The following is a 23,706-nucleotide window of genomic DNA, read 5'->3' as shown; positions in this document are numbered from 1 at the left end:
TTGAATAAAAAAAAAAATTTGTCTCATGCCTTATCCAGAATATAAAAATACAATTATATTATTTACTTTAATCATTACTATTAGAATGTGAAGAGACTTTCAACAACACAAAAAAATGTTTCTGAAAACAATCACCTAATGCACCTTTAATTGTTTTACATTCAATTCACTTAAATGTGTTATCTTAATCGATTTGTATTGGGACAACAATATTGAATTACATGAAACCCTGCATTATTTACAGCGTATTTATAACAAAACATTTATTTTTCTTTTCTTTTTTAAATCCAATACTGTTTCACACTACATATGCAGTCGGTGTTTCAGTCAGCAGCTTCAGCTCCCGATCTGGATGATAATGCGAGCAGTTTAGCCGTTTTAATAAACATAACTGGGTTTCTTTCGTGTGCATTGTGGCCGCATAAATATGTATGCATGGCCTTAAGACAAACTTAAACACAGCGCTGACCGAACCCATCCAGCCCATCACTGAATGTGTAGTAAACGAAGCTCCGGCGGTTTCCATTGTAAGCCGTCCGTAGGCTGTATGAACGCTTTACTCAAGAATAAAGGCGAGCGAGTGCTTTGAGTGGGCCTCGGTCGGCCGCCTGTGTCTGCTCGAGCCCCGAAGGACTAGTAGGCGCGTGGCGAGCTTTATGCAGTATTCATGGGATGTAAAGAATGGCCCGTCTTAGAGAGAAAGAGAGAAGAGAGAGAGAGAGAGAGAGAGAGAGAGAGAGAGAGAGAGAGAGAGAGAGAGAGAGAGATGCAGAAAGAGAGGGAGAGTAAGAGAGAAAAATGGAGCCATTATTTCAGGCCTCAAACAGGAGCTGCTTGTTTTTGCAGCACAAGCAGGGGAGCTTCAATATTAGTATGTAGAGAGGAAGCTGAGTGTGTGTGTTTGTCTATCCAGATGTGTATGCACAAGGGGTCATTATACTGAGAACAGCAGCATTTACATTACATGTATATACAGGACTGTCTCTCTCTCTCTCTCTCTCTCTCTCTCTCTCTCTCTCTCTCTCTGTGTGTTTGTGAGAGAGTATGCTTGTGAGATCTGCCATGGTATAAACTATAAGCACACACACTTGTATATGTGGTTTATGAGGACTCCATGAGGGGGGGTTTATGAGGGGGGGTTGTCAGAGGGTTGTCAGAGCCAGAGATATACACATATACCTATGAACGGGAGTTATCCTTGATGTTAGTATGTAATTTTTTTTTTAATTATGAAAATTTTAGCTTTACATCACTTTTCTACATTGATGGATCAGTGATCGCACGGGCATTCCTGACAAAAAGCTTGTGTTTGTGTGTACAGAAATGTACTATTCACCCTCCCTGTTAAACTTGATCTAATCCGTGCACACACCTCTCCTGCTTTCACTGCTCATACTGACAGAGGGAGCGATTCGTTTGTGAATGAATCTCCGTTATGAACGACTCTTTCACTCGCCGACAATAATACAAGTTTCTAGCAGCGCAGCATCTCGTTGTCATATTTCTTTTGCATTGTTTGCGGATTTTATTCAACAAAACTAACATAAGCCTAGTATTTAGTGCGAGTTGGAGCTGCTTTGCCTTATGATGAATGCAGTAAGTGACTGTATTATCATCAATAACGCTAACTAGCCTATCTGTTTAGCACAAATTTCAGAACATACAAAAACATAAAAAACTTAATCTTACCTATGAAATGTTCTGCCTTTGTGCTTTGTTTTCTTTGTTTGCTCGTTACTACACTCGTAGACAGCGCTAAAGTCCCGCATCTTCACGTAATAACACTGTCTTGACTAGTGCGGTTGAATGACATTTGTCCTGGGAGCACTGTACCAATGTGGCGGCGCTATTGACGCATGCTCAGGGTCCCTATGCGATATCTAGTGTATATATCTATGTCACAAATTGAGGAGCGGGGAAATGAGGCGGGGTGGAGCGACAATGCAGGGAATCCTTCACAAACTGAGGAGCGATCACAAACCGAAAGCGATGAGAGCGTCAAAGTAGCCAGAAGTCATTCATTTTTTAACGAGAACCGGCGGCGAGAAACAGCGGCGCGTCTTCATTGGCTATGACGCGGTTCGGCGGCAAGCAATCAGAATGAAGTAGTCCACCTTGAGAGGAGTTCAGAGAACACAGACCTGTAAACTTTGGTTCCGACCACAGTTGTTCCCAAGAGTTTGATTATTGCGGTTCCTGGATTTTCAATCATTGAAAATCGCGACGACGTAAACCCCCCTAATCACGCGGGGCCCCCCGCGGTGCGTGCCCTGCGGGCCCGTCCGCTACGCCACTGTACTGACCCCAATGTTAAAATGGCCAACTTTACAGGAAAAAAAGGTGTTTACAGCCTGGTATGAAAACAATGTGGGTGTAAATAGCTATTATTACACTTCATGACAACTGTGAGGAGTGTGATTTTTATAACTCATCCATTTTATTTAGATTAAGTCTGCATAATTAAGGACGTGGCCACTTGAATGACAGCTAGGTCAAAGTAAACTGGAATGCAACCTATGTGCACTTTACTGTTGTTTTCGGACACCATGGCTGTTCCCCTAAATAGCGATTGACCAGTTAAAATTTCAGATAGCTCTGCAATAATAAGAGGCCTGTACGCTTATTCCGGGCAGCCACCATTTTAAAAAAACAAAAGCTAGGCTGCGGTGAGAAGAAACCTCGAAGTGGAGGATGAGCATTGTAAACATTGCAGCAACATGCTGTGGACTACAAACCTCCAGCTGTTGCTGCGATTTTAAAATGCAGATGTGGTGTAAACATCACTTTAATATTACTCAGTAAAGTTTCATTTAAACAATTAAAAGCATATTAAGTATTTAACATCACAATCTCTTTAAGAGTGTCCTCCTAGGGTTTAGTTCATGGCACCAGGTAAACACAATAGAATTGACTGTGATTGGCCATGAAGGTCATCAGGTCACCGATCTTCATTGAATGCAAACACAAATGCAGGGACACGGGAGTGTTTTAAAGCCACGAAGATCAGTCGATTGCTTGAGCGTTTGAACGTTGAAATGTAGTAAACTGATGACCTTCATGGCCAATCACAGTCATTTCTGTTGAGCACTGGTGAACACTATGGCAAATCAGCTGTGTTTAAGAACGCGCTCAACAGTGCTTAAATACTAGCAGGAAATTGGCATTTTTAAAAAAAATTCAGTACCGAAATTCAGTATCGGGACAAGTCTAATATAGTGTAAGAATCAGTTCATTAACTTGAGTTTGATAAATGGCATCTAAAACGTGTTTTTGGGAAAGAAAACGTCAGCTAACTAGTGCCATTTCCCTTAACTCAGCTGAAAATGAGATCTGATATCCCTTTTTATTTTCACAATACATTCAGAAAGGTCACTCAAAATGTGGTAAAATTAAAAATTTGTGCCACTTTCTCTTCGCTGAAAAGATATACAGCCAGATACACAACATTCCTAAGTTTCTCAGACCATACTATCTGGTTTCTTCCCACTGCAGCCTTGATTTTGCTTGTAAAATGGAGTCCGCATGAAATCAGTCTATAAGGCTATCTTTGTTGAAACAGTTGTGTACATTCTCACAGTAAGACAACTTATACTGATTAAGCAGTTTCCGCAGGTTATGAATTTGTTTACATGGTGTGTTTGTACAACTGCTTCATTCATATTCATTTACACTCGCATGAAGGTCTGATTGATGACTACAGATGACGAATGTAAAGCATAATCACATCGACTGCCATATGCTTCCAGTCGCTCTCAAACTAAACGGAGAGTTATAGCATGATTAAACTGTCTTCATGTCTTAAATATTCTGACAAAATCAGAAAAAAAATATGCTCCACATGCCTTACTTACAGCAATTTTCGTCCCGCTAAATGTCGCATGTGGCCATATTACTGCTGTATTTGTAAACACGGGCACGTGTGAAGTTTTATCCGGTAACTGACAGCATATGTGCGACAGAAGTTCAGGTGCAGAAGCGCCACCTCACTGGACCAGGTATAAATCATGTGTGATTATTAGCCTACCGTAGCCCCTGGCTCTATATATGGAGATCTATTTATAACCCGTTGTGTCTCCTCCGCTGCTCTTTGCTGTTTTGCAATGCACTGCAGATCTGTTCAGCGACCCGTTCATCTGTCCTCCGCTGCCGCCGCTTACCGGCCCTCATTCATCCAGCAAAACAACAACACTGGTGTCAGCTGAGGAGCCAAGCCTTGCGTTTGGAAATACACAGCATTGTAAAATATGAAACCATAAAGGTAAAACTATGTTTTGTTGATAGAAATTTTGTTCATTTTATTAATGTTATGTTTAATTGTAGTTTCATTTTCCTTTCAGTTAGGATTTCCACATTTGTTGTGCACTTTTAAAGATGGGTTGTATTAACCCAGCACTTGGTCAAATATGGAGTAAATCAACAGTAAATTAAAAATGTAAGTTAATGTTAATGTTAAAAAACAGCGGTGGGTTTATCCATATTTGACCCAATATTGGGGTTAATACAACCCAGCAATTTTTACCTTGTGTTCAATTTTAATATTGTTCTGTTATTTCATAAATATTCAGTTTATATATTTTTGTTAATTTAATTTTGGTTTCATTTTATCTTAGTTCTATGTAACATTTTTGTGTCTTGACATTGTTAATGTTTTACTTTTGAAACCTTCTAGATTTTAATATTTGTTTTCAGCTTAATTCTAGATTTTACCATAATTTTAATCATTTATAAAACATTCATTCATTTTCTTTTCGTTTTATTACCTTTATTAATCAGGGGTCACCACAGTGGAATGAACTGCCAACTTATCCAGCATATGTTTTACGCAGCGGATGCTCTGTCAGGTGCAACCCATAACTGGGAAACTCCCAAACTCACTATTCAGGGAGTTGAGGCTTGAACCAGCGACCTTCTTGATGTGAGGCGAGAGCGCTACCAACTGCGCCACTGTGCTGCCAATATAATAAACATTACATGTATTTTTGTATTATGTTTTTCTCAGTCAACTATTATATTAATATATCTTATTAAATGTTTTTAAATACTTAATATTTTATAAAATGTTTCTGTTTTTTGTTTAATTTTAGCTATAAATGTAAATAAACTTTATTATTTTAATATAGTTTTTATTTTAATATACTTTAAGCTGTAACCCAGTACTGGGAAACATCCATACACACTCATTTACACACATACACTATGGCCCTATTAGTTTATTCAATTCACTTATAATCTTTGGGCTCTGGGGGATACCAGAGCACCTGGAGGAAACCCACACCAATACCGGGAGAACATGCGAACTCCATACAGAAATGCCAAATGACCCAGCCGGAACCAGTGACCTTGCTGTGAGGTGACAGTGCTAACCACTGAGCCACTATGGCACCTAAATAATAATAATAATAATAATAAAATAATAATAATAATACTAAAAGACTCATCATATTTTTAAATAAATACTTTCTCTAGGATTCTATACAGTATAAGTGAAAATCTGGTTATTGGTTTTATATTAAATTAGTCAGTAGCAAAGACAAAATGTGAACTATTATAACAAACGAACTTAAATCATGGTGAAAAAAAGCCATGGTACAAAAAAGGGGGAAAAGTATATATTAGGAAAAGGATCAAATACAAATGCTAAATCAAATTAATTTGAATTAATATTCAATACTCATACAAAATATTAAATTTAGTTGATTTTTTAAAAATCTTTTTTTTTTAAATTACAGAGAAATTATACATAAGAAAATTCATTTTAATTTTATTAGAAAAATAATAAAACAATAAAATAAAAAATAAAAAAAGTAAAAATCAAAAAATCAAAATAAAATAATAGAATAAAATAATAAATCAATAAAATAAAATAATAAAATAAAATATATTAAAATAAAATAAAATAATAAAATAAAAATAAATCAATAAAATAAAATAAAATAAAATGAAATAATTAATTTATTTATTTATTCTCTTTTCGGCTTAGTTCCTTTATTAATCTGGGGTTGCCACAGCGGAATGAACTGCCAACTTATCCAGGATATGTTTTACGCAGTGGATGCCCTTCTAGCTGCAACCCATCACTAGGAAACCTATACACACTCATTCACACATATACACTACGGACAGTTTTTAACTTACCCAATTCACTTGTACCGCATGTCTTTGGACTGTGGGGGAAACCGGAGTACCCGGAGGCAACCCACACCAACACGAAGAGAACATGCAAACTACACACAGAAATGCCAACTGACCCCGCCGAGGCTTGAACCAGCAGTCTTCTTGCTGTAAGGCAACAGCACTACCTACTGCACCACAACGTCGACCAAAATAAAATAAAATAATAAAACTATAAAATAATAAAGAAAATAATAATAAAAAATAAAAAAGCAATAAAATAAAATAATAAAATAAGATAATAAAACAATTAAATAAAATTATGTAATAATAAAACAATAACATATTAAAATAAAATAATAAAATAAAATAATAAAACAATGAAATAAAATAATGTAATAATACAACAATAAAATAAAATAATAAAACAATGAAATAAAATAATAAAATACCAAAACAATAAAATAAAAAAATAAATATAAAAAATAATAAAACAATGAAATAAAATAATAAAACAATAAAATAAAATCTAAATAAAACAACTGAGCCACCATGTCGCCCATGAAGACATCTATCACCAACACAATTCAAATCACATAAACCTGAATCAGTGCAGACAGAACTCCTTATAGGACATTATAAAACGATGATATGCAACAACATTAAACCAGACGGTTAACACAGCACATTCCTCTAAAGACAGCACAAATAACACACGCGCTGAGTAAAGGTGCTTTCATTTTGCACAATACAAAGAAGAATCAAATCTTTTGCATGAGAGGTCACAGGACTTTTTGTGTGTCAGGGAAAGAGAAAAGAAGTGGGGAAAAAATCAGAGGGGAAAATTACCTGCCTTAATGCCAGTGGCAGCCTGTAATTTATGAGAATGTTTCATGAAAGCTCTGAGGTTAAGTAGAAAAGGCCTTTTCAGTTCTAGTATTGACGTGTTTCGCCGCTCACAATGAGTGACTAAAATGACAGTTCCTTTATGGACCGTCCATGATGTTGCTTCAGAACATCGGCACATACATTTGCCATAAAGCCTTTTAAAATTAGTCTCAAAAGCAATATTCAAGAGAAAAAGCCAGACGGAGACGGAAGAGAAAACACAAAAGTGGCTGTAATTTATTAAGTGCTCTTAGTCTGAAGAGCGAGTTTTGTCTTGCATCTAAAATTAGCGCGCAGGAAAGCGGCGGTGAGGTAAGGGTTGAGATGACATCAGCGGAGGTCAGCGCGGACGAGGAGGAGTCAATGTTTAATCTGAGCCCGAGACACTGAGGTCAAGTTCTGAGGTCCCAGGTGACATCAGGAACAGCCAAAGATCTCCTGCTGGCTTATTTTAATAAACAGTGCTTTTTACTCCATTGAGTTTTTCCATTTACTAGAAAAAATAATCTGAATTAAGCATTTTTGTTATAGCACATACAGCGGGGAAAATAAGAATTGAACACGTCATGTTTTTTTTGTTGTTGTTTTTTCCTAGGAATAATATTTCTCAAGGAGCTGTTGACATGAAATTGAACCAATTTTGTTAAAAACCCAAACAATACAAACATAAAAATAAAAGAAAACAAAAAAAAATCAGAAAACTTATTTATTGTTAATAACAATGAAATGACACAAGGAGAATGTGCTGAACTACTGAAGTGTATTTAATACTTTATATAAAAGGCTTTTTTTGGTGATGGCAGCTTAAAGACGCCTCACATTTGGAAAATGAAGTCACATGAACTGCTCAGGTGTGAGTTTTACACAGAGTTCAACAGAGTGTAAAAATATTGATGGTTCTGTTCTCGTCTATCAAATCTGAACTTTAATTTGAATTTTATTTTGGATTGGCTGGGCCATTTGAGAGTTTCCTCGACTGTGTTTTGGATCATTGTCATTGCTGAAACTTCCACCCTGGTTTCATCTTCATCATCCTGCTAATGTAGATGTTGGACAGATGAAGCGGTTATTAATTTACAATGATGAAGGGCAGAAGGTCGCTGAAGAACTACTGAGAGATTTTAGCTGCTGTCTGGGCTTTCCCTGCCTTTCTACACCTTCCTTTCTTCATGTGTTCCATACTTTTTCCCTGCGTCATTTCATTTTATTATACATAACTTAATTTATAAACTAATATATATTTTTTTCGTTGCATAAATAGATTTCTTTGGTTGTTACCAACATCGGGTGAAAAATTCAAGTCAACAGCTTTCTCATGATGAAAATATGCTGTAAGAACAACAGAGTGAATGTTTTGGAGTGGCCATCACAAAGCCCTGATTTCAACCCTATAGAAAAAATGTTGAGTTAAAAAAGCTTGTACAAACAAGACAAAAAAAATCTTGACAAACAAATCTGACTATTGGTGACACCACTCTGGTTATACCAATTCTGTTAAGAGGAATGGTTCAAAATTTCTTCAAACTATTGTGAGAAACTTGTGGAAGGATACCCAAAACATTGGACCAAAATTATACAGCTTAAAAGTAAAGCTAAAAAAATACCAAGGAAATGTATGTCAACTTTTGACTGTCTAGAAATTAATAAAAAACTCTCGAAAAATTCTCTCATTATTCTGGCATTTAGCAAATGTAAATCATATAGGTAATCCTAACGGACCTAAAATAGTAAATGTTTAGTATGATTTACCATCAGACATAAAAAAAAATGGTTATGTTCCTTTTTTAGAGAGTATGTAAATTTCTGGTTTTAATTGAAAATATGGATCATTTACGTTAATCATTACTATCAGAATGTGAAGAAACTTTTAACCAGCACAACAAAAAAAAAATTCTGAAGACAATCACCTTCTGCACCTTTAATGCCTTAGCATCTTTTATCAATTTATCTTTCCTTTGTCCTACATTCTTCCTGAATAGCTTTGTTTGTGCATACAGTATCTCCATACTGTTTACCCTGTCAGGGTCTGGAAGAGATTGACAGTTCTGACACGGCCAATCAGCAGCTCAGCAGCAAGGTCAGTTGTCAGACACAGTTGCTGATTGGCTGCTGGTAAAAGGAGTTTTTTTTAATATAACTGACAGTTTCACTTCAGCAAGTGCAATGAGGTGCTATAAGAGGCAATTAAATCTTTTTGTAGGTATTCATGAGGTCTGGAGGTGCGAGTGTAATATGTGTTTGTGTGTTTATTGTTTCTAAAGGTACAGTATATACTGTATACAAGGGTAGTGAGCTGTAATTTACATTTTCATCATCATGTGTTGCAGGTGTAGGGGAAAAAGCATCAATAACAGGTGTATATATATATATATATATATATATATATATATATATATATATATATATATATATATATATATATATATATATATAGTTGAAGTCAGAATTATTAGCCCCCCTGTTTTCCCCAATTTTTGTTTAACGGAGAGATTTTTTCCAACACATTTCTAAACATAATAGTTTTAATAATTTTTAATAACTTATAAATTTATTTTATCTTTGCCAAGATGACACTGCATAACATTTTACAAGCTATTTTTCAAGACATTTCTATACAGCTTAAAGTGACATTTAAAGGCTTAAATAGGTTAATTAGGTCAACTAGGCAAATTAGAGTAATTAGGCAAGTCATTGTATAACAATGATTTGTTCTATAGACTATCAAAAAAATAGCTTAAAGGCGCTAATAATTTACCCTAAAATGGCTTTAAAAAAAATGTAAAAAAAAAATTATTCTAGCCGAAATAAAACAAATAAGACTTTCTCCAGAAGAATAAATATTATCAGACATACTGTAAAAATTTCCTTACTCTGTTAAACATAATTTGGGAAATATTTAAAAAAGAAAAAAGTTCTGTTCCGTTATCTATCTATCTATCTATCTATCTATCTATCTATCTATCTATCTATCTATCTATCTATCTATCTATCTATCTATCTATCTATCTATCTATCTGTCTGTCTGTCTGTCTGTCTGTCTGTCTGTCTGTCTGTCTGTCTGTCTGTCTGTCTGTCTGTCTGTCTGTCTGTCTGTCTGTCTGTCTGTCTGTACATGTGTGTGTGTGTGTGTGTGTGTGTGTGTGTGTGTGTGTGTAATGTGTAAGGAGTTCAGACCATCTGAAAGATGGTGAAGAATCTGCCAAATCTGGTAAAGAATAAGTTATTTTCATGGCCTTTAAAATGAATTAACTCTGCATAAACATGTGAGGCTGAAAAGTTTTCTACAGATTTTAGATGGCACTTAGAGGTTCTTGCATTTGAATTCTTCATATACAGTCCAAAATAAAAGAGATCTAATGGGTCCTGATTACTTCCATTAACTGAAAGGAAACAAATAAAAATAATTAAATTAATAACATTTAATTAAACAAACAAATAAGTAAATTCACAAATTAATAAAAAAACATAAAAATAAACAAACCAAGAGTGCATAACTGAGCAAAGAAACATAATAGGTGTTCAAAATGAACAAATACTTAATTAATTAAATAAATAAGCAAAAATACACTACAAAGGTTAAATAAATGCTTAAATGCATCAAATGTGAAATTAAGTAAATGTTTGAGTTAGAAAAAGAGATGTTGGAATAAATGCTTTGAATGAATAAATGCTTACATATATGAACACAAAAAATGCTTAAATGCAGAAATAAATGCACATATATAATACATAAAATATGCTTAAATGCATTCAGTAAATAAATTCTTAATCATATTCATAAAAAACCAAATGAACAAGTAATGGCAACATAAATGCAATACTTATGAAATGCTTGCATAAATTAGCAAAATGCATGTGTTTACTTTGGCCATGACGTGTAACAGGTTCTGCTGGACTTATGATGTGTTTGGTCTGCGGGTCTGGAGATTGTGAGGAATCGCTGCAGGAGTAGCATATGTGCACATATGTCTCTGAACCTCCCGCTGACACATCATCCACCACAATTACCATCAAAACCACTTAACCAATGATGATGACCATCTTTACACCTACAGTATATGGTACACTCCAGGGCACAACCACCAGCAGATGCTTTGAATAACCTCAGCACCCAAACATGCATAAGTGGTGACTACTCATGAAGGAAAAAGATGAAATACTAAAAGTATTTGAGATGATAAATGTCTGGTAACTTCGACTATCTAGTGCAATTCAATGTACGAATAACCAAACTGCTACTATTAACATTTATTACAGTTAACCTTACACAATTAAAAGGATAGTTCACCAAAACATTACAATTTACTCAGGATTTACTCACCCTCAAGCGGTTCCAAACCTTTAGGAGTTTCTTTATTCTGTTATGAATATGTTAGAAACCTGTAACCACTTACTTTGTGGGAAAAGCAAATACTATGGAAGTCAATGGTTACAGGTTTCAACATTTTCCAAAATAACTTTTTTTGTGTTCAACAGGTTTGGAACAAGTAAAGGATGAGTAAAGGATCACAGAAGTTTACATTTTGGGTGAACTATCCTCTTTAGAAAAATGTAACTTCCAACAAAGCACAACACTTCCATTTTAGATTTTTGTTTACAACTGGTATTAAAATTTAGGCCCAATCCGAATAAGAAGACCCCCTCCCCTTGGCCCTTAAACCAGAGTGTGAAGGGCTTCAAATTTTACCTCTAAGAAATTGGACACCACTACAGCACCTGCACACCTCATCACATGTCATCGCGAGCTCTTTCTTCATATGAGATCGACGACGGCGCCTGATGTAGTTATTCCAGTTGTGTTATTTTTTGGTATTTATCTTCAGGAAATCGCTGAAGGCAATGATACCATGTTATCATATAGATATAATGTGGCAATAAGCTCCTAACTGTACTGTGCATTTACACCGTGTCCATATTCATCTATGTAAACACAAGAAAACAACATTAACATTTTACCAGACACTAGAAAAAGCTATAATTCCCAGCCACTACACTTTTCTGACAGGTTATTTGAGTGTCATCCAGTGACAGATGTGAAAGTATGTTGCGTGACTGCTATACGGATATCACTATGGATTATAAATAGCCAAATTTAGTGTTTTATAATCAATCTTTTTTAAAGCTTGATGGCAAAACACGAACAGGGTTATGAATGTATTAAAACATGTGCTTCATGTTTAGCAAAACTTCATAATAATAACAAAAAATACTAATTTGTGGATCTGACTTCTGTGTGCAGCCATTTTGCTGTTTTAGCTAGTGTATTCTGGGATATTCAATTCAATTCAATTCAGCTTTATTTGTATAGCGCTTTTACAATGTAGATTGTGTCAAAGCAGCTTCACATAAATGGTCATAGTAACTGGAACAGTGTGGTTCAGGTTTTAGTGTTTAAGTTCAGTTCAGTTCAGTTCAGTTTAGCTCTGTTCAGTGTGATTTAATCATTACTGAGAGTTCAAACACTGAAGAGCAAATTCATCGATGCGTAGCTCTACCAATCCTGAACCATGCGAGGTAGTGGCGACAGCGGAGAGGGAAAAAAAACTTCACCTGATGGGAGTGAAGAAAAAAAACCTTGAGAGAACCAGACTCAGTTGGGCACGACCATTTTAATTTCTCCGCTGGCCAAAAGTCTTGTGCAGAAATTCATTCGCCGTGGTTTATGCTGGAAGATGGCCTCAATGAAGACTCGTCTGTCCCTGGAGCGTCGCTGGAATCAGACTCATGTTCTCCACTCCCCACGACCATCAGCGCAGCAGCAGCTCAGGATATGGCCTGGTCCCGAATATGGAATCCTTGGGATCATCACGTCGCTGGTCTTGGATCCAATCAGTGACTCCGCCTAATCTGAGGACCTCGGGATGAGTATCCCCAGGTGAAAATAGAGAATAAAGAGAATAATTAGCGTAGCTGCTGTTCATAGTGTATATAAGCAAGATGTAGAAGCCAGTGTGGAACCCGCTAGGTGATGCACTGAGTGTATGCTTTACTAAACAGATAGGTCTTTAATCTAGTTTTGAACTGGGAGAGTGTGTCTGAGCCTCGGACATTACCAGGAAGGCTATTCCAGAGTGTAGGAGCCATGAAAGAGAAGGCTCGACCTCCTTTACTTGATTTTGCTATTCTAGGTACTACCAGAAGCCCTGAATTTTGAGATCTTAAGGAGCGAGTTGGTTCGTAGCGAGACAGAAGGTTGGTTAGATAAACAGGAGCTAGATTATTTAGAGCTTTATAGGTGAGAAGTAATATTTTAAATTCAATACGAAATTTAACAGGCAGCCAGTGTAAGGAGGATAAAATTGGGGTTATATGATCATATTTTCTGGACCTGGTCAGAACTCTGGCTGCTGCATTTTGTACTAATTGAAGTTTGTTAATAGAGGATGCTGGGCAGCCAGCAAATAGAGCATTACAGTAATCCAGTCTCGAAGTCATAAAAGCATGGACTAGCTTTTCTGCATCTGAGATGGATAGCATATTTCGTAATTTAGCGATATTTCTCAGATGAAAGAAGGCAGTTTTTGTGACATGGGATATATGGTTTTTAAAAGTTAGATTGCTGTCTAATATGACACCCAGATCTTTTATAGTAGAGCTAAAGCTAACTTTGTATCCCTCTAATTGTAAATTGAGTTGCGAGATCTGCTGTGTGCAAGATTTAGGCCCAATAAGTAATAATTCTGTTTTGTCTGAGTTTAAGAGAAGAAAATTGTTGGTCATCCAGTCTTTGATATCTTTGATACACTCAGTTAGTTTAGAAAGTTCAGACGTCTCGTCAGGTTTAGTGGAAATATATAATTGAGTATCATCTGCATAGCAGTGAAAGCTGATCCCATGTCTTCTAATAATGTCTCCCATAGGTAGCATATAAATTGTAAACAGTAAAGGGCCTAAAACTGATCCTTGAGGCACCCCATACTTTACTGGGCAGATTTGTGAAGGCTGTCCATTAAGATTTACAAACTGGTAGCGGTCAGTTAAGTATGACTTAAACCATTGTAGAGCCTGTCCCTGGACACCTGTAGACTTTAAACGATTTATGAGGATATTGTGGTCAATGGTATCAAATGCCGCACTAAGATCGAGTAAAACTAATAGCGAGACGCACCCTCGGTCAGCAGCTAAGAGTAAATCGTTGGTTATTTTCACTAAGGCGGTTTCTGTACTGTGGTGAGCCCTGAAACCAGACTGAAACACTTCAAAAATATTGTTCGTCTGCAGATAAGAGCATAATTGAGTGGAAACAACTTTTTCTAGTATTTTAGACATAAATGGAAGATTTGAAATAGGCCTATAGTTAGCTAAGTTGTTGGTGTCTAGTTGCGGTTTCTTAATAATAGGCTTAATAACAGCTAGCTTGTAAGAGTTTGGAACATGGCCTATAGATAAAGAAGAGTTGATAATGTTAAGAAGAGGTTCTCCTATAGCAGGTAACAGCTCTTTCAGTAATTTTGTTGGAATTGAGTCCAGCATACACGTAGCTGGTTTAGAGCTATTTATAATTTTTACTAACTCTTCATGTTCTATGATTTTGAAGCAGTGTAGGTTATTATTATGATTTAATGAAATATTTACAGGATTTGGAGTATAAGCCGGTGCAGAAAGTTTGGCATCTCCTATTTTCTTTCTAAAGCCTTCTATTTTATTACTGAAAAAATTCATGAAGTCATCACTACTAATTTGCGGTGGAGTAGTTTGTTCCAAGGATGACCGATTATTTGCTAATTTAGAGATGGTGTTAAATAAAAATCTAGGATTGTTATGATTATTTTCTATCAGTTTGCGCAGGTGCTCGGTCCTGGCAGATTTTAGAGCCCTCCTATAGCTGGACATACTGTCTTTGTACGCAATTCTAAAGACCTCTAAATTAGTTTTTTTCCATTTACGTTCCAGGGCGCGGGTTGCTGTTTTGAGCGCACGAGTATGACTATTATACCATGGTATAGTTTTAATCTCTCTAGCCTTTTTTAATTTGATGGGTGCCACAGTATTTAGTGTGCTAGTAAAGATGGCATCCATACTGCTGGTTACTACATCAAGATCATTTGAGTTTGCGGGTGCATTACGAAATAGAGAGAGATCAGGTAAGTTATTTATAAATTCATCTTTAGTTGACGGAACAATAGTTCTACTAGGGCGGAGTATTGGAGCGGGTTTGCTGATTTCAGGTAAACATAGCTTATATAGTAAGAGGTAGTGATCTGTAATATCATCACTTTGTGGTATAATGTCTACGTCAATAACCTCGATTCCATAAGACAGAATTAGATCTAATGTATGCTTTAAGCAATGGGTTGGACCCACAACGTTTTGCTTTATCCCAAGTGAGTGTATTAAATCCATAAACGCGAGCCCTAATGTATCATTAGCGTCATCTATGTGGATGTTAAAGTCACCTACAATTAGCATTTTATCAGTTTTGACTAGTAAGTCAGAAATAAAATCAGAAAATTCTTTTAGAAATTTGACATAGGGTCCTGGGGGTCTATATATGGTGATTAAAGCGAGAGATAACATAGGTTTTTGTATAGTATCTGGAAGCTGAACATTAAGCGATAATACTTCAAAGGAGCTAAACATAAGTCCGTTTCTCTGTTTAATATTAAGGAAATCACTAAAGATTGATGCAACTCCACCACCACGACCAGTTTGACGAGCCTCATGTTTATATAAGAATCCTGGAGGAGTTGCTTCATTTAAGCTAATATAGTCATTTTGTTTCAGCCAGGTTTCAGTGAGACAGAGTGCATTAAGATTGTTTTCTGTTATTATTTCATTAATGATAAGTGCTTTAGGTGCAAGTGACCTGATGTTTAGGAGACCAAGTTTTACGAAATTTGTATTTTCACTTTCTACTGGTTTTTCTGGTTTGATTCTTACTAGATTTTTCCTGGAGCACACAGTACGTTTATTTCTTAATCTAATAATACGAGGAACAGACACAGTCTCTATAGGATTCGCCAGATATGCGTTACTGATGTTTAAGTGGGATGAACAAGAGTCTAGGTGGCTATAGTGTGAATTTTGTGAATTTTTACCTGCCAGTCAGATGGTGCGAAGTAGTCTGGAGATGTTGTCCGACAGGAGTTCAGCTCCGGCTCGACTGGGGTGCAGGCCGTCAGGACGGAAGAGCCTAGGACGCTCCCAGAAAAGATTCCAGTTATTAGCAAAGAGCAATTTCTGTTCTTTACACCATGTTATTAGCCATTCATTCAAAGCTAAAAGTCTACTGAACCTTTCATTTCCTCGGCGGTAGGTAGGAAGCGGCCCAGAAACGATGATCTGCGTGGCGGGCGAGGTGCGTCGAACCGTCTCGATCAGGCTCCTGAAGTCCTTCTTCAGGATCTCCGACTGCCGGAGCCCGGTGTCGTTTGTCCCCACGTGGAGGACAACGGCACCAGGGCTCTCGGCAGCGCCCAGGATGGTTGGAATCTGTGTAGAAATATTTTTCACACGGGCACCAGGAAAGCAGAAAGTACGTACTTTATTACCTTTTGAGGAGGCGGCACGGACGTGACGAACGATCGAGTCACCGATGATGGCCACATCGGGACCCGACTCGCGGAGAGGGGAGAAGCGGTTCTCCGTGGAGATCTCGAACACAGGCGGAGACGTTCTGCCCCGGGATCTGGGAAGCACCTTGCGCGGCTGCACCCAGGCGCCGTGGTAGCCGGGTGTCGGCGTGAACGACGCCTGGCTGAGCCGCGCCCCGGGTGCGCTGGGCCTGGACAGAGAAGGACGCGGGGTTGAGGTAGAGGGAATGATGTGGTTGTAATTTCCACGTACCTTAGGTGATGAGACGGCCTTAGCATTAGGTACGGCGAGGAGCCGTTCCCGTAGCCGCGACCGTCTTACCACCAGCGCGCGGATCTGGGACTCCACTTCTTCCAGCTCCAGCTCCAACGCCTCCATCGATGCTTCTCCTGCACACAAGGACAGAGACGGAAGCGACATTTTACGGGGTAAAGAGCAAAGCCAGTAAGTCAAAAGTGTATGGTCAAAGAGGTCGGTAGCTTTAGCTGACCAGCGGCGCTAGCAGGCTAAAGCTACAAACAACAGGCGGATGCTCGAGGGACAGATCGTTTTTAAAGCAGCTTTGTTTGTATAAATGTATTAAGGGTTTGGTCACCCTAAGTAGGAGAGACAAATACTTAGCGAATGAGGAAGAATTTAATGATTAAGATTTAAATTGCGAGTAAATAGCAAGTCCAAACTTCAAGCACACAGTGTGTGACCGAACGGAGACAGTGACGCCAGTGACGCCAACATATATACCCCTTCATACCCCTTGGTTTCTAGTGTGGTTCTGAAAAATCTCTGTTTAAAAGGCTATCTAGCCCTTCCCTTTAGCCCTACTTCTCAAGCTAAAGAGACTTGGGCCTTCATGTGAACGCGCAAAACGAGGCTTAGGGAGAAGGAGAAGTGTTTAGGAGGAGAATTGAGATCGGGCTATAGTCAGTCAGATCACAAATACAATGTAAAAGCAGTTAGTTGATTTTAAAAAAGCAAGCAAACTCATTGCCTTATAAATATTAAGTAAACAAACTATGTGCTGTTATAGCATTAAACTATGTATAATTATAATTCTAAAAGAATGAAGCCCCGCCTACAAGTACAGGAACCAATTATCGATCGCTATAGACTAACAATTCTCGGGGGGAGAAGCTCGGACCCGACGTATGCTTTTACAATATTTTCTGTGGTCAACAAACTCACAGGAATCTCAGTGAACACTTGCTTCACAGACATAAGAAATAAAGTAATTAAAAAATTCACATAAAGCCTGAAATCTCTATTGAAAACAAAAGTTTTTTGGTTTTGTAATCTGTATGAAACGAGCGCGAGGTACAGTCCGTCCTGTCAAACGCAATCACATGACAGCAAATACACAAACTTGTTAACAAGAAGTCGCTGTCAAGTTGTAAATTGCTTCAGAAAAGCACACTCAAATATATATATATTTTTTTTTTACTTGGTCAAACTGCTTATTTAAAGTAAGCTGAAACAACACAATTCTTGAGATGTCATTGGGACAACTTAATTTTTTTATGTTCAATCCACATAAATTTGCTAAAAGTGTTAACTTAATTGATTTGTGTTGGAATGATCAGACGATCATTATCCAAGAGAATGACAATGTGGTAACACGGTCATAAATGAGGTTGGTGTCGTGATCTCGTTTCTTTTCAAATGCCTATTAGCTTGAGCAACCCGAAAAAATTCTAATTTTTGTTTGATTTGAACATTTAGAAATGAAGCTTATGAGACAGTTGTTTAATTTAGTTAATGATTCCAAATATGTAATGTAATCAAAGCTTAGATGTTTCCCTATTTAAATAATAATATTAATAATTCCTGAAACAGGAGCACACGCACATTAAAGATGAAAGCAAAAGAACCCTCTCTCGTGTGTTAAAAGTGACTAGTGCTTGTCCGGCGGCGAGCAGGAATAACACTCATTTCTAAGCCAAACTGACACGCTATTTCAAAGCGAATATTTAGAGTTGCATGATAAAAAATATATGGAGAGACTAGGCAGAATATCGGTATTTATTTGTGTTTTGTTGCTAAACTAATTAAAATCTACATTATCAATGCTATAAAAGGTCCCTTATGAAACTGAAAATAGTCTTAATCTTTCGCCGGAAGATTTTAGTGGCTGAACAACACTTCTGTGAAGATATAACCTGTTTGTAACAACAACATCTAACGGTACATCAGCTTTGCGTGAAGCTAAAACAGTTTTAAAACAGAACATTGCTTGTCTAAGAGAAATCCTTCAGCCATTGTGTCATCCTTTCTCCAGCGTGCAAAGGTGACTCCAATATTGATTCAGGTTTTTAAAAAGTTTTGATTCCACATGTTTTTGCCAATAACGTACACGCGCGCTTTCTCTCTCTCGTGAGTGCGCAGCACATCTTTGCACAAACAGCGGGCTGCGTACAAACGGCTGTTCAAATCTGCATTTGCTGACAGACAGTTTGAGCTACTTATTGTAATTATGGGAGATGTCGGCCTGACTCTATTTAATTGGATGAATATTTTTTAGTTTTATGCCTTACCTAAAATATAAAAATACATATAAATAAATTTAGATCATTTACTTTAATCATTACTATTGGAATGTAAAGAGACTTTCAACCAGCACAACAACAAATGTTTCTGAAGACAATCACCGACTGCACCTTTAATGTTTTTAAAATAAACTTCATCTAGAGGATCACGCCAGGCCACTACATGTGATTCATTGCTTTGGCCTCTAAAGATGAATGGCAGAAGTAGATTTTGGACTCGGAGCAATGAAACTTATTGCTCACTTTCCTTTGTTGAACACTCTGAAAACATCCAGGATATTTTAAAGGGGTCTGTGTTTAAAAAGAAAACATTTATTTATACCTAAAAAGCCAAAAAACACACTGAGCCGTACAAACAAAGTATTTAAAGACAAATTTAACCTACTTGAGGGGTGGCACGCTGGCTCAGTGGTTTGCACTGTTGCCTCACAGCAAGAAGATCAGTGGTTCGAGTCCCGGCTGGCCCAGTTGGCATCGCTGTGTGGAGTTTGAATGTTCTCCCCGTGTGAGTTTCCTCTGGGTGTCTAAAGACATGCGGTATAGGTGAATTGGATAAATTAAGTTGGCCGTAGTGTATGAGAGTGTGTTTGAATGTGAATGTGAGAGTGTATGGGTGTTTTCCAGTTCTGGGTTGCAGCTGGAAGGGCATCCGCTGCATAAAAACATATGCTGAAATAGTTGGCGGTTCATTCCGTTGTGGCAACCCCTGATAACTAGGAGACTAAACTGAAGGAAAATGAATGAATAAACTTACTTAGCGAACACACATTCAATGCTAGCAAGGACAAGGTTTAACCTAAAAATGTTTGCAATTCATGAACTAAAGAAACAAAAGGCCTTTCTTCCGCACCGACCTCTAGAATTTACACATCCGGCGAGTGTAGATAACAACCTCGAAGGCAAAATGTAGAAATACATCACATGTGTTTTGTCTCCATAAGTATTTTGACCCCGCCGACCTTTAAAGGCTTAACCTTTGACCTCCGACATTGGAAAAGCACTTAATGCTTTCTGATAATGGAAATGCGTTGTTGTTGAGTGGCGTGGGGTTCGATGGCCATGAGGTAAGCGGCCTGAAATAGGCCTAAAGAAATAGTGCAACCTGGGAAATTACATGCTCAGAGGTGAGGTCATATTCAAGAGGGACTCAGGTGCAGGAAAAACAGCACTAAAACCTACAGCTCTTCACTGCGGCACTCACAGAAACCTTGAGGACACAATGGCAGACTAATATGACTGGACAAAACAGATTTGGGATTCAGCAATCTTATAAGGCAATACTAAATTTGAAATCACAAGTCCAAGGCACTTGCAAAGTAAGTGAAAAAGAAAAACATATTCCTCTTGACTTACTTTGAGTGCCTTGGACTTTGTTGTTTATCTTTATGAATAACTTTTCCAAAAAGCACCAGCACATTAACTATTAATAAAGCACTTGTTGCTTGATTTTGCAATACTGAATTCATTTAAGTTTAGTTTTTTGTTTTTGATGGGTGACGGAATAGATTTAAAAAAAAAAGTTTTTTATGTAAACTTAACGCAAACACAACTTTCACTCACAAAATAATTATTTACTAGCAGAAATTATTCCAAGCAAACACAATAAACACTCACAACACTCACAAGATATACTGTTGTTCTCATATTATCATGTTTTGCTTAACTATTAGGTTTAAATGCACTTTGTTTACATTTTATTGCACCAACCTGTGCTAGATTAGCTTGTTTGCTGGTATCATGTGCACTCTTTATGTTGAACTAAATATGATATTTACTAAAATGTTAATGTAAATTTGCTTCTTGCTTTAGTATCTATTGATATAAAATATGATATGAACATTTTTGGAAGGACACAATCTATATTAAGGCAGCGCGGTGGCGCAGTAGGAACAGCAAGAAGGTCACTGGTTCGAGCCTCGGCTGGGTCAGTTGGCGTTTCTGTGTGGAGTTTGCATGTTCTCCCCACATTCGCGTGGGGTTCCTCCAGGTTTCCCCCACAGTCCAAAGACATGTGGTACAGGTGAATTTGGTTTGGTTATATTTTGGTTGCGATATCAGGGGAGCAAAATCCAATGTTAGTTTAATGTCCAATGATGTCATAGCCACGTTTACACAGTCAGGTCTTGATGCCCAATTCCGATATGTTGCTGATATCTGATTTGTTTGCCTGTCTGTTTACACATTGTTTTAATTGTGACCCATATTCAATTCAAGCGTTTACACTTGCCATACAACTTACGATGTCGCGCATGCATAAAGGCGGGTTCTAGCATCTGTGCCACACTAGCCACGATGGGTAAAATTGTCTTGTTTTTAGCTCTGCAAAATATATGAAGTGCACACACGCTCTTTTTTCTGTCATTAAACCGCAGAGAAGCACTACATTGTCGCAAGTTTAATGATGTACAGATCGGAATGCATCAATAAATCCGATCTGCCTGTTTACATGACAGTCGCATTGTCACATATCCGATCTATATCTGATTTATTTCCACATATGAAGGAGCCTGAAACCGATCTCTGAATATCCGAATGCATGTGTTTTTTTCGTGTTCACACGGTCATTGCATAGATCCGATCTGTGTCACATATGAGCAAAAAATCGGAATTGGATCACATTTAACTGGCAGTGTAAATGGGGCCATAATATGAGGTTCATACAACCTCAGTATAACATCAGGAGATGTTGATCTTTGGTTAATTTTAGGTTGTGGAATTAAGTAACCAAAGTCCAACGTCATTTTAACGTCATAATGTGATGTCCATATATAGTCAAAGTGTAACATCAGAAGACATTGATCTTTGGTTGGTTTAAATTTGTGGCATCAACTACCCAAAATCCAACATCATGTTAACTTCATAATGTGACGTCAATACAACGTCAAAGTGTAACATCAGTAGACATTAATCTTTGGTTGGTTTTAGGTTATGGAATTAACCAACTATAGTCTAACCTCATCCCTACATCGCAATGTGACATCCATACAAAGTCTAACATTAGTAGACAGTGATCTTTGGTTGGTTTAAATTTGAGACATTAACTAACCATACTGCAACATCTGCTTGGCGTTGGGCACTGAGGTCTGTCTGATGTTGGGTTCTGATGTCAACCTCATTTTCATTTCATTTCCAACCAAAATCCAACGTCCTTATGATGTTGGGGTACAACGTCAATCTGATGTCATATTGACGTCCTTTGCCTGCAGGGATGTCTTTGGATAGGAAACCCAAGCGAACACAGGGAGGACATGCAGACTCCACACAGAAATGCCAACTGGTCCAGTCAGGACTCGAACCAGCGACTTTCTTGCTGTGAGGTGACAGTGCTAACCACTGAGCCACTGTGCCGCCCCATTAAAATAAATTTATTCATTCATTCATTTTCTTTTCGGCTTAGTCCCTTTATTAATCTGGGGTCGACATAGCAGAATGAACCGTCAACTTATCCAGCATATGTTTTATGCAGCAGATGCCCTTCTAGGTGCAATCCATCTCTGGGAAACTTCCATACACACTCATACACTACGGACAATTTTAGCCGACCCAATTCACCTGTACCCCATGTCTTTGGACTGTGGGGGGAAACTGGAGCACCCGGAGGAAACCCACACGAACGCAGAGAGAACATGCAAACTCCACACAAAAACGTCAAATGACCCAGCCGAGGCTTGAACTAGCGACCTTCTTGTTGTGAAGCAACAGCACTGCCCACTGCACCACTGCTAAAATAAATTCAATCATAACAAATTGAATTAACTATTAATTGAATTATTGATTGTGTCTAAGGCAAATTGTGTTCTTTCACAACTGTTGAAGTCTTGTATAATTGTTTGCATTCACCAATTCTGATTTTCTTAAGTCAAATACACAAACAGTGAACGAAAAGTTTAAGTGACGCTTGCTATGAAGCCAAAGCAACAAACAGAAGAGAATTCTGCCTTGTTTTAAAACAGAGGTGCCCAAACTTAGTCCTGGAGGACAGAGTTGAACCAACTTGCAGATTCGCACTCTATAACATCAGAAAGGTCCAACCCTTCCTAACTGAACATGCAGCTCAACTCCTTGTTCAAGCTCTTGTTCTCTCCATACTGAATTACTGCAACTCTCTACTAGCCGGGCTTCCAGCTTACTCTATCAAACCTCTTCAGCTGCTCCAGAACGCAGCAGCACGAGTGGTCTTTAATGAACCGAAAAGAGCATATGTCACTCCGCTACTCACCCGTTTGCACTGGCTGCCAGTCGCTGCTCGCATCAAATTCAAAGCTCTGATGTTTGCCTACAAAGCGACCTCTGGCTTTGCTCCTTCTTATCTGCTCTCACTTCTGCAGATTTATGTACCCTCCAGAAACTTGCGTTCTGTGAATGAACGTCGCCTTGTGGTTCCATCCCAAAGAGGGAACAAATCACTTTCCCAAACTCTCGCATTCAATCTGCCCAGTTGGTGGAATGAACTCTCTAACTGCATCAGAACAGCAGAGTCACTTGCTGTCTTCAAGAAACGACTAAAAACTCAACTATTTAGCCTCCACTTCACTTCCTAATCAGCAATTGCCTTTCTAGCTATACCACTAACTGTACTCAAAAAAAAAAAATCTCACATTACTGCACAAGACCTTTGGCCAGCGGAGAAATT

The 23,706-nt window shown here is 37.8% G+C and overlaps 2 protein-coding genes and 1 long non-coding RNA gene across 19 annotated transcripts in view; 1 reads left to right on the top strand and 2 right to left on the bottom strand.

Moving 5' to 3' along the window:
• Positions 1-23,706, top strand: part of LOC147843062 (uncharacterized) — an 812,539-nt gene that overhangs the window by 53,811 nt on the left and 735,022 nt on the right. The gene's annotated exons all lie outside the window — the stretch shown is intronic.
• mpped2a (metallophosphoesterase domain containing 2a) overlaps positions 1-23,706 on the bottom strand; it is a 264,905-nt gene that overhangs the window by 172,393 nt on the left and 68,806 nt on the right. For 2 of the 17 annotated variants that reach the window (XM_087259323.1, XM_087259320.1), the window contains exon 5: positions 19,459-19,597. The exons of 10 other annotated variants lie outside the window; for them this stretch is intronic. The gene's annotated coding sequence lies outside the window, so the exon portion shown is untranslated. Of the gene's footprint in view, positions 1-3,851; positions 3,989-4,024; positions 4,206-19,458; positions 19,598-23,706 lie in introns of those variants that run through there. 5 more of the 17 variants (XM_087259329.1, XM_087259327.1, XM_087259328.1 and 2 more) reach the window with 5 other exon arrangements.
• On the bottom strand, positions 12,590-17,060 carry LOC147843072 (uncharacterized). The gene is made up of 2 exons (XM_087260773.1): positions 16,235-17,060; positions 12,590-16,132 (listed from the first exon to the last, which is right to left on the bottom strand). Exons 1-2 carry the CDS (start codon positions 16,951-16,953, stop codon positions 16,045-16,047), a joined length of 807 nt encoding a protein of 268 aa, XP_087116899.1. The 5' UTR covers positions 16,954-17,060; the 3' UTR covers positions 12,590-16,044.

Source organism: Danio rerio, chromosome 7, assembly GCF_052040795.2.
Source record: "Danio rerio strain M-AB ecotype USA chromosome 7, GRCz13ab, whole genome shotgun sequence".
NCBI classification, from domain to species: Eukaryota; Metazoa; Chordata; class Actinopteri; order Cypriniformes; family Danionidae; genus Danio; species Danio rerio.
The sequence above is the reverse complement of the archived record's forward strand: the minus strand, read 5'-3'. Positions and strand labels throughout refer to the sequence as shown.

Coding starts and splice junctions, on each gene's coding strand:
- LOC147843072 (XM_087260773.1), bottom strand. CDS start 16,953: ATGTCGCTTCCGTCTCTGTCCTTGTGTGCAGGAGAAGCATCGATGGAG. Junction 16,133..16,234: donor TACCGCCGAGGAAATGAAAG/GTTCAGTAGACT, acceptor GGAGCGTCCTAG/GCTCTTCCGTCCTGACGGCC.